Below are 11,722 nucleotides of genomic sequence, written 5' to 3' on the forward strand. Positions count from 1 at the left end.
GTTGAATGCAGGGCCCGCCATCCACACCACATTTACTTATGATGGTCCCATTTCCACGTAAAGTCATTTTCTGTAGCACTGGGGATAACATTTCAGAGGATACTCATTGACTCTTAACAGATGTGGGCAGGGGAGGCGGGAGAGGCAGAGGAGGACAGGGGGAGGCAGGGGAGGACAGGGGGAGGCAGGAAGAGGCAGGGGAGGCAAGGGGAGGGCAGGGGAGGCAGAGGGAGATAAGGGGAAGGCAGGGGGAGGGAGGGCAGGGGGAGGCACGGGAGGACAGGGAGGACAGGGAGGCAGGGGAGGCAGGGGAGGACAGGGAGGCAGGGGGAGGCAGGAGGAGGCAGGGGAGGACAGAGGGAGTTAGGAGGAGACAGGAGGAGGCAGGGGAGGAGGTGGGGGGCAGGAGAAGAAGCAGGAGTCCTGCAGAAGAGGTGACAATGATGCCCAGGCTCTGTGCTTCTCACCCTGGCTCTGCCCCTGCCTCAGCTTCACATCTTTCAAGACTTACTTTTCTCAGAGCTACATTTTCAGGTGGATAGATTACCTGACTTACGTCCAGGAGTAGCAGTTGGGATCTCAGATACAGAGCCAGTCTGGGAAAGCAGCTCATGAGCTGCAGCTTTTAGAGATGAGACTTAGGTTTCCATTCCTGCTGGGAGAGTTTTTGACTTGCAGGGAATGCACGGGACATTAGTCACTAGTGAGCTCTGTTTCTGGAAACTGCTGAGTTTGGGGGGAGGTAGAAGCAGATTAAGAAGTCATGTAATCATCAGAGGTATTTGGTAAAGAAAAGGGGAAAGGCTGAAAATAAAGTGGGAGGAGCTACCGTGGAGGTCTGGCAATCTGGCGTTTTGACAGGATGCCAGTGGGGCCGGCACATGTGGGCTGAGTGTGGCAGCTGTGGATGCGTCCTTTCCTCTCTCTCCAGCCATCCAGTGCATCAGCGACATGGAGGACTGCCTTGCGGAGCCCCTGCTGGTGCTGAAGTGGCAGAGCTCCGTTCCTGAGGTGGACACTTGGGTGGTCGAGTGGTTCCCAGAAACCGTCCAGTCCAAGTTCTCTGGCCTTTCCTGGGAATCCGTGTCTCGGGTCACAAACTGGACCATCGAGCGAGGTAGCTGGCCAGAACCTGCAGGCTCCCTTGGTGCAGGGTTTGGTTTCACTTCAATCAGCTTTTAAATCCCTTTTAAAAGCTGCTGTGCATGTGAGGACAGCCCTGGAGAAGTTTAGTAATTGTCACAGCTCTCAGCATTTCCCGGCGAAGCTGGCACAGAAAACCTGTCCCCAGGTGGGAAGTGAACACAATCTTAGCCTCACATGTTAATGGAGACACAGGAAATAATAGTGATCACTAACCCTGCCAGTGCTCATCATAATTTTACATAGAAAAGGAAGGCTTTTTAGAATATTTTAATTGAGCCTGATAGTTTCATGTGAACATACAATGCATTTGTCCATATCTATCCTAACTCCTCCTCCTCACTGTCCATATCTATCCTAACTCCTCCTCCTCACTGTCCATATCTATCTGACCCCTCCTCCTCACTGTCCATATCTATCTGACTCCTCCTCCTCACTGTCCATATCTATCTGACTCCTCCTCCTCACTGTCCATATCTATCTGACTCCTCCTCCTCCTCACTGTCCATATCTATCTGACTCCTCCTCCTCACTGTCCATATCTATCTGACTCCTCCTCCTCACTGTCCATATCTATCTGACTCCTCCTCCTCACTGTCCATATCTATCTGACTCCTCCTCCTCACTGTCCATATCTATCTGACTCCTCCTCCTCACTGTCCCATATCTATCTGACTCCTCCTCCTCCTCACTGTCCCATATCTATCTGACTCCTCTCAGATCTACCCCCCATTTCCCCCCCCAGCTTTCTGTTCCTCCCTTTTTTCCTTTTATTTTTTAATAACCCACTGAGTCTCATTAGCGCTGCCCCTACAGGCATAGGTATGTGGCCATCCACTGGGTAGGGGGTGACCTACTGGGGGTTGGGGACATACCCTTAAAGAAAGCTGACTCTCTTTCCTCTGTCAGCCGTCAACTGTCCATAAGAGTGCCCCAGCTAGGGGTGGGTCCCATGAGTCCTCCCCACCTCATGCTGGAATGTTGACTAGTTTGGTCTTAGGCAAGCGACCACAGCGACTGTGAATTCATGAATGCAGTGGACCTGTTATGTCCAAAAGAAACAGAATCTTAACACTTACCTGAGGAGAGCCCCAATTATCCTGGGGTAACACCAGACTTTGGGTACCGTTTGTCCTACCTCAGAAACTCCATTCTGTCTTAGTGGCCCATTTAAGAGTTAGGTCTCTTCCTTAGTGACTGACAGAGTAAATAGGCTTTATTCCCAGAAAGTCCGTTCCCCATGTAAGGTACAAGGTAAGCTTTGCCTTTGAAGTCTCCATACTCCAGCTGCTTCCCAGTACTTAGTAGCATCTATATTAAGAAATATATAGTCAGGCATGGTGGTGTGTATTTATAATCCCAGCCCTCTGGAGAAGGCCGAGGCAAGTGGAGGGTACTGAGTTTAAGGCTAGCCTGGGCTTTATCACAAGACTTTGTCTCCAAAAACAAACAAAAAGCCTTATAAAGGAACACAGGCAGGTAGAGGAGCTGGGATTCAGGGTATCTGAGTATATGCTGTTGTCAGAAGGGTTAGATTTTATTCAGCACATGCCCAAATCATATGATAAAATCAGTGATGGGGGAGGAAGGATTGGCTTTTCTGCCTATTCATGATGGAGCTGTGATTTTATTAGAATTGTCCTCAGCTTAGTTCTGGGAGTTAGAACATTTTAGAGCCAGAGTGGATGTTAGAGACCATCTTACCTAGAGAACAGAAGGTCTCCTGCAGGTCTTAGGTCACAACTCAGCACTTCATGTCCTCTGTTCTGCCATTATGTATACTTATGCAGTTCTCTCTCTCTCTCTCTCCCTCCCCTCCCCTCCCCTCAAGATAAATTAAAGCCTCTCGTGTGCTATAATATATCAGTGTATCCAGTGTTGGGGCAACAAGTGGGAGAACCATATACAATCCAAGTGTATGCCAGAGAAGACGGTATGTGTGGACCAACCTTGGGGGGTGGGGACACACTTCTATAGATTCAGGTGCTGGGTTGTCTGAAGGACCATTTCGACCACACCCTAATCTTCACCTTCAATTGTGTGTGCTTGACACACTGGGGCCCAGGTTACAGTCACTACATTCCAAAGGTGGGCAGATGTAAAGCGTTCAAAAGATCCAGCCACTTCCCACTTCCCAAATGGGAAATCGAGGTTCACAGAGGTGAAACTCCTTACCTAACATCACAATGAAACAGTAACTTATGATGTAACCAAAGTTAACGTTAATTGAGATCAATTCAGGAAGCCTTCCAAGTTCATCAGACCCATGTTCAAAATGATTCCCCGTGAGTGTGTGCAGGTGTGTGCATACCTGTTGGTTGCGTGTATTTTGGTGCACATGCATGGAGGTCAGATGTTGATCTCACTTGTCATCCTTCAGGAGCCATCCACCTTGTTTGGTTTTCGAGACTGTCTCCCTGGGACCTGGGGATTGCACATTAGTCCAGGCTGGCTGGTCAGCAAGCCCCAGGGATCTGCCTGTCTCCGCCTCTTCAGCTCTGACATTACAAGCAGTGGCCACATGGTCAGCTTTTTCCACGGCCCTCATGCTCACCTGGCAAGTGCTTTGCCAACTGGGCTATCTTAGAGTCTCCCAAATGACTTTCATGAAACAATAAGCAAGGACTTTACTGATACATTACTCAGACGTTATTTCATTTCTTTGAAAGTCCGCATCTTCTAGATTCAACACTGGAAACTATCTCCTGCTGTATAAAGGTTGGCCAGGGAAGTTAGTCTTCAGCTGCTCATGCTTTACAGATAGGAATGAAAGCTGGATGCTAATTGGAATGGGGGAACCTATAAGAAAGTACGTCTTCTTGGGGCTTTGAAACTCCTTGTTGTCTTATATAAGATTCCTGACCGAGAACAAAACAAACAATCTCTACAGACAAGTTGATGTATCAATCCCCTCCCCCATTCAGCCACCTTATCCCACACCCAGCATTGTGGGTCTTGCTTGAACAATGGTAGTAGCTCTGGGCAGGGGTGGATCTTCTGGGGTGTGATTCAGCCTTGGTTTGTTTGTTTGTTTGTTTGTTTGTTTGTTTAATCTCCCTGACCTCTGAAGCTCCATCAAAAGGTCCTAAGACCTGGGCAGAGAACATTGGTCTGAAGACAGCCACAATCATATGGGAAGAGATTCCCAAGAGTGAAAGAAATGGATTTATCAACAATTACACCATATTTTACCAAGCTGAAGGTGGAAAAATATTCTGTAAGTGTGCTCAAGTTGAGCAAACTCAATCGACCTCTCCCCCACAGATGATGTGACTAGACCCAACACCCGGGTGGGGGATGGGGGTGGGGGTGGGGGTGGGGGTGGGTGGGGTGGGGTGGGGTGGGGTGGGGTGGCTTCCAGGGCTGTGACCTGTAGCCTTGCACACATACTTAGCTTCTTTGTACCTCTGAAAGTAGAGTCAAGAGCACCACCTCATGAGTTAAAAAGTGTAAAGGAGAATGTAGCCAAGAGTCCTGAAGAGGAATGGGAGGCTTTGAGGTGGTTTCTCCTGCGCAGTCACGGAGTGCTTTGACTTGCAGGTCGGGGCTCCTAGGGTCAGTACTAACGCACATTTTCAGTTCGGCTTGCTGTACTGTTCAGCTTCTGTTTTTCCCTTCAGCCAAGACAGTCAACGCCCGTGTCCTGCAGTATGACCTGGAGTCCCTGACACGAAGGACCTCTTATACTGTTTGGGTTGAGGCCAACACTCGAGCTGGGAGAAAGAGTGGGGACACAATAAACTTCAGGACATTATCAATCAGTGAGTACTAGCTTCAGGCCTCCTTGTAGAGTTTACGTTGTGTTGGAAATGCCATTTGTCAAGAGCAGGGAAGCCAGCAAAATGCAGCAGAGTGTGAAGCCTTGTGCTCTCTCTGGCTCAATCACCTCCCCGGGAGATGAACAGTAAGGAATTGCCAAGGAGCACTGAGGGCTGAGTTAGACAGACTGTTAGTTTGCTCCTCCTTCCTGATAGGAAGCCCCAAATAACCTTTGGGGGAGTCATCAACTTCTTCCTCAATTGTGAGTAGTTCCATGACAGGCTGTCGTCCTACCTCACACTCACCAGTTTCTAAATGTCAGGACTTGTGCAATAGACCCTTGCAAGGGAATGTTGGTTGATCAAAGGTCACTGATGAGCAGGAAGAAACTTAATGTTACCATCTGTGGGGTTTGGGGGCAAAAAGATGCGTGTGTTCAACTTACCAGCTTCTACATTGAAAACACAGAAAGCAGGAAGAATTTGATAGACGTAACAAACAACGTAAAATGTAGTAGTTTCATATGGTGGTTGGCTAAGGAAGATATTTAATAGGAAAGCAGTGGATATGTAATAGATGAAGGAAAAAGGAGGGGAAAGCCTGGTCTGCAGAGTGAGTTCTAGAACAGCCAGGGCTACACAGAAGGACTCTATCTCAAAAAAACTGGAAAAACAAAAACAAAACCCAAGGAACACTGCCAAGTTTTGCAATAACTAGTATAAGCCAAAAAAATGTCTTCTTGAAGCATCTCAAAATCCTCTTGTTATTTATATTCCGAAAGAATAAAGTAGACTTGTGGCTCTGGAAACTATGAGCAGAGCATATGCCTTCACACAGAAAACATGTTCTGTTCTGTGGGCGAGCAATGCCTTCTTGGAATTTTCTTTGATACTGCTTTTGAAAAATCCTTTTGAAAAAAAAAAAACCATGTTGTATTTTCAGAGCACTGGGTACAAGCTGTGTCAGCTCATGGAATTTTCTCTCAGGATCAAACTGAAGGCAAGATCCTGTTGGAGCCTAGACTGTCTCTCCTTGATCTGTAGATTAGGTTACAGATCACTCTACTATCATGCTGGAGTAGCTGAGTGAACTTATGTGGACCACATGCATGTAAGAGCGTGCATAGGTCAGAAGAGAGTTTGAATGACCCGGAACTGGAGTTCCAGGCAGTTGTGAGCAGCCATATGGGTGTTGAGAGCTGGACCTGGGTCCTCTGCAAGAGCAGCTGGTGCTCTTAACTATCTCTCAGCCCTCTACGACCCACTCAGACACAGCAGCCCCAGTTTAAAGTTCTAGATTCCCTGGAAAGCCCACCAGTCTCTGCCCACCCCTTACTTCATTTCCTCTCACTTCCTGCCTCTGTTTCTCTAACTCACTACTTCTCCAAAGCTTGTGTATCTCTCTGGAGTGCTTTTCTCCATAACTGTACCGGGCAGGCTCTTTCTCGTGAGCAGATCTAGCCAGGTGTGGTGCTGCACAACAGCCTCGGCACTCAGGGGCCAGAGGCAGGAAGATGTGAAGTGTAAGGCTGGATCAGTCTACACGGTGAGTTCAGGGCACTCTGGCTACACAGTGAGACCCTATCTGAAAAATTAAATAAATGATCCATACATACATGCAAATTAAGTTGTTAACCTCCCACCAGCTTACCCTAGTTGCTCTATTTGATTATTCTATTTGAAGTACTCTTACATTATTTTATTACTTAGGATTCTCTAGAAGAACAGAACTGATATGGTTTATGTGATTGGAAGTTAGGCTTTCCAACAGTGGCCATCCGCATGCTGCCGAAGCGGAGCCCCTGGTAGCTGCTCAGTCTTAGAAGTTAGAGTCTCTAGAATAGGAGTTGGGCTTAATGACGCAGTCCCCATCTAAGGCTGGACCTGGAAGCTTTCTGGAGAGTTGCTAGGGTGAGTCCATGTCCAAAGACTTACTACACTGAAGTCTGAAATCCACAGATAATGGCCCAGCAATCGTTTATGATCAGGGAGAAGGGAACTTGTGTTTATTGACTGGCCTTCTCTTTTTCTACATTTATCACATCTGGGCCCCAGCATATCCGATGGTCCCGCCTATAATCAGGGTGGGTCTTCCCTTAGGTTGTTCTCCCGTGGCAGTCCTCTGAACACACCCTCACAGACACACAGAAGCATGTTTTTACTGTTCTTTAGACATCTCTCAGTCCAGTCAAACCAACAGTCAAAGATTAACTGTTAGGGTTTTACTGTGTGAGTTTTTTCTACCCCAGTATATAAGGACCATGTGAGTAAGGATCCGATATTTCTTGCTTATTTGTTTGTTTTATTTCTCAGAATGATGTCTGGCCAATAGTTATGCTCAATAAGTACTGATTAAATGAATGAAGTTGAAAGGCGACCCTGGTGAACACATCTACCAGTATATAATGTGTAATATGTGAAGACATCATAATGAAACCCAGTATTCTGTCTAAGTAATCTATACTAATACAAACGAAAGTGTATCAGTATCTATCCTATTACATGGGGGAAAGAGCTAGATGGGGAACCAAAATCCCAGTGGTTTTAATGGAAAGAAATTGAATTCAAATAGCAGAAAATTGATGAGAAATGTTGCTGAGGCTAAAAGAAAAAGTTAATATTTGATTTTTGTCGATGAACAGGGGAACTATATTGACAATGGTATTTTGTTCTCTTTGTCGCAAAGGTATCTTTGAAATTATCTGCCTATCATCTCTGGTCGGAGGAGGCCTTCTTCTGTTTAGCATCTTCGCAGTGACTTCTGCTCTCAAAAAGCCAAAGTGAGTTTATAATTGACAGTGAATGCCTTAAAAGTGAGCAGCAGAAAGCAGTGGCAGGCATCGTGGTGCATGGCGTCAGAGGGCACTCCACCCTGAAGGGGGTTCTGCTCACTCATTCATTTGGTCCATCTTGGTGGAAACGATGAAAGGCAGCACCCTCAGACTCACCAGGACTCTGAGAAACAAGAAGACTTATTTGTACAGGTCCGTCCACCAAGTCTAGATTCCTCTGAGGCTGAGGAGTACCAGCTGCCCCATAGGCTCTGTCTGCCAATGTCTATCACCTGAGTCTAGAGTGGAGAGGAGACTGACCCTGGGTGTTAGTCAGCTGTGTGAGAACACAAATCTGTCCTTTGTTTGTGGTGCAGAGTTGGAGTCCTGCCTGCTCTTGCCAGTGTGGGGAAAGAAGCTTGTCTTCAGCATCTGGATTTCTCCCAGCTGGGGGCCTTAGGCTGCCCTGGTGTTCCTCCTTGATAGAGTGTGCTACACTGGTCCCAGGGAGCTCTCTGCCCAGCAGCTGGGACTCATTCATGATTAAGCTAATGTCAACCTCAATTACCAACAGTATGGTGCAGCCAAGTCACAGCACAAATTTTTGTACGTCATGCTCTTGAGCAACCATCTTTAATCTTGACACATCACATCTTTGGCACAGCACATGTCAAAATCAGGTCCTGCCCCCAAGGGTTTCTGACTCAGAGTTCTGGATAAAGACTAGGTAGGAATCTGTATTTTGATTAGCTGTTGATGTTGGTGCTGAAGTTGGGAACATACTTTGGGAACCACTGTGTAGAAGTGTGGGTGGTTAGTGTATTAACTGCTCCCAAGGATATATCTGCCTAGAGTGACTGTAATGCAATTTCCACCATCAGGACCAGGGTAGAGATACAGGCGTGATGGAGAAAGGCAGGAAGGATATAATTATATGGGGGAAAGCATATGTCTCCTTCTGTGCTGTCCCACAGACAACTGCTTCATATTTCCGGTCAGTGTGGAAGCTTGCTCTTATTGAATAGGGAGCTGTACAGCTGCCTTCTGTCTTTTATTTTCTATTGCTGTGAGAAGACACTATATCAAGGCAGCATATAAAGGTTTTGTTGGAGACTTACAATTTCAGAGGGTTAGAGTCCATGACCGTTATCACAGGGAGCATGGCGGCAGTGAGGCTGGATCGGCTCTTGAGCAGTAGCTGAGTGCTCACATCTTGAGATACAGCCCTATGAGACCGAGATGTGTGGGCTTCCGAAATCTCAAGGCCTGCCCCCAGTGACACACCTCCTCTTACAAGGCCACGCACTCCCAGTCATTCCCAAACAGTTCCACCAACTGGGGGCCAAGTACTCAAACATATGAGCCTTTGGGGGCCGTTCTGATTCAAATAACCATACTCTTCGTGAATAGGGAGTCATACAGTTGCCTTTAGTAAGCCTTGCCCTTAGCTCAGCTGCTCACTACACATGGATCATGCCCTGAATTCACCTTCTCTTCTAAAATCCCATCTCTTAACAGCCGGTTGACTCGTCTGTGTTGTCCTGATGTACCCAACCCTGCTGAAAGTAGTTTAGCCACATGGATCGGAGATAATTTCAAGGTACACATTGCTGGGTTTTGTCCAGGAAACTGTGCAGGCTGGCTGGGGGAGGTGGAGTGGGTGGATGGAATGGGTGAAGCCTTTCTCTGGGTTTATAGAGAAAGACCTGAAGTTTCAAAGGCCCAGGAAACAGCTAAAAGGGCAGATGGATTCAGCCTTCCTACTGTGACCTTCACCTTGCACTCTGGACTAGAGCAAAGGGCATTACCAGGGTCTGAGGTATTCCCCACACAGAACCAAAAGGCATTACCAGGGTCTGAGGTATTCCCAACACAGAACCAAAAGGCATTACCAGGGTCTGAGGTATTCCCCACACAGAACCAAAAGGCATTACCAGGGTCTGAGGTATTCCCAACACAGAACCAAAAGGCATTACCAGGGTCTGAGATATTCCCCACACAGAACCGATCCTGGAAGGATGCCTCGGGGGAGGGACTGTTTCACAGATTTGGCTCTGTGATGGGGAGCAAGAGGGTCTGCCTGTCAACTCAGTGGCCATTTAAAAAGCAGCCAAGAGGCCGGGTGGTGGTGGCGCACGCCTTTAATCCCAGCACTCGGGAGGCAGAGGCAGGCGGATCTTTGTGAGTTCGAGGCCAGCCTGGTCTCCAAAGCGAGTTCCAGGAAAGGCGCAAAGCTACACAGAGAAACCTTGTCTCAGAAAAAAAAAAAAAAAAAAAAAAAAAAAGCAGCCAAGAGCGAATTAATCTGGAAGCCATTCAGAGATACAGGAATACTGGGAGAAATGGCAGCTTTGAATTGCATCTTTCCAACGGGGAGAGTTAGAGTCAAATCTTATTTAATTGGAAGTAGGGTTTCCTGGTGTATTTTTACAAGTAGAAAACCTTCTTTTAAGTATGTTTTTAAATAGGAAACTTGAAAAATGTCTAAGTTATGACTTCCTCCTTCAGTGGAAGTCAGCCCAGTGAACTATAGCTCTTAAATCCTTATTATTGAACGTCCTTTCAAGATTTTCCTTGATGCAAGAATTTAAAATGTTAGTCTTTTTTTAACTTAGAATTTATTTATTTATTTTTTATATTTTTATTAATTATGTATATAGTATTCTGCCTGCATGTATGCATGCAGGCCAGTAGAGGGCATCAGATCTCATTATAGGTGGTTGTGAGCCACCGTGTGGGTGCTGGGAATTGAACCCAGGACCTCTGGAAGAGCAGCCCATGCTCTTAACCTCTGAGCCACCTCTCCAGCCCTAGAATTCATTTTGTAATGGGTGTTCTTATAATAATGAACTATTTTTGTCCCTCCTTTTCTTCACTTGTGTTACATATTGGCTGCTTTGCTCTCCTGTTTATTAAGGTGATGAAATGTACTTTGTAGAGCGTGCAGGCCAGGCATCTCCAGCATGTGCTGGTTAGGCAGCAGGCCAGGTCAGCAGGAGACAAAGATAACAGAGCCCCTGCTCCGTTGTGAGGTGGCCTTAGATAGCCTGGTGGTGTCTGCCTATATGGTTTTCCCCCAAGAGTTCTCATCTCACCTGGAGCTTTGTAAATATGCCGTGGGAAACAGCCTTGAGCTCTCTAGAAGGACTGTGGGCCCAGGGTGCTGTTCCTCAGGAAACGGAGCACTGTCGCCAAGCTCCTGAGGAAGTGGCTGGTCACAGTCTGGACCAGCGAGGGATGTGGGGGCTGTATGTGGGGCGGGGCTTCTGTGTCCCAAATTGAATGATTCAGCTCCGTCATTTGTACTCCTTACATGACTCCTGGGGTGTCCCCTTTTCCTTTTGTAGGGGAAGTCAAGTCTGAAGGAGTCTGAAAACTCTGGGAACGCAGAAGGGAGGGTCCTAAAACCATGTTCTGTCCCCACTGACCTCGTTGACAAGTTGATGGTGAACTTTGAGACTTTTCTGGAAGTCGTTTCCACAGAGGAAGCTAGAAAAGGTCAAGAGAGCATTTTGGGAGGAGAAGAGAATGAGTATGTGACCTCACCCTCTAGGTCTGACTGTCCCCCGGGGAAAAGTTTTAAGGAGCCCCCCGTTTTAACGGAGGATGCTGCTCCTGGAGAGGCCTATAACCAGTGTCTGGGAACAACAGAGGAGACATACACAGAATTCAACGAGCAGCTTCTGTCTTCCGGACACAGTCCAGAACGAGAGCCTCTCTGTGAGGAGCGAGCTCCGAATCCATATCTGAAAAATTCAGTGACAACCAGGGAGTTCCTTATCCCAGAGCACCCCAAGAGAGAAATCTAAGTGCAGCTGTGGCGTGAGGCCCTCAGAGACTGAATGGATCCCTTCCCTCGCAAAGACAGGAGACTTCCAGAAGCCGCCTTTGGCCCCTCCCCATTCATTTTGCTGCTAAGCTGCATGGGGCGTGGTGATTCAGATGTCAGCTTGTGCCAGGACGAAGGGAGTGCTTTACAGGGAAAAGTAAGTCACTTTCTTCCGGGGACTCTCTCCCAGGCCCCTTGAAATGATGGCGTCAAGAGAAGGA

At 47.3% G+C, this 11,722-nt stretch overlaps 1 protein-coding gene across 1 annotated transcript in view; it reads left to right on the forward strand.

Moving 5' to 3' along the window:
• Il31ra (interleukin 31 receptor A) overlaps positions 1–11,481 on the forward strand; it is a 38,006-nt gene extending 26,525 nt beyond the window's left edge. The window contains exons 8-14 of the mRNA XM_059276622.1: positions 932–1,117; positions 2,975–3,076; positions 4,214–4,360; positions 4,764–4,904; positions 7,588–7,681; positions 9,191–9,272; positions 11,020–11,481. Coding sequence (XP_059132605.1) covers positions 932–1,117; positions 2,975–3,076; positions 4,214–4,360; positions 4,764–4,904; positions 7,588–7,681; positions 9,191–9,272; positions 11,020–11,481 — 1,214 coding nt within the window. The remainder of the gene's footprint in view (positions 1–931; positions 1,118–2,974; positions 3,077–4,213; positions 4,361–4,763; positions 4,905–7,587; positions 7,682–9,190; positions 9,273–11,019) is intronic.
• Positions 11,482–11,722: the final 241 nt, after the last annotated feature.

Source organism: Peromyscus eremicus, chromosome 11 (assembly GCF_949786415.1).
Source record: "Peromyscus eremicus chromosome 11, PerEre_H2_v1, whole genome shotgun sequence".
In the NCBI taxonomy this organism is placed as follows: Eukaryota; Metazoa; Chordata; class Mammalia; order Rodentia; family Cricetidae; genus Peromyscus; species Peromyscus eremicus.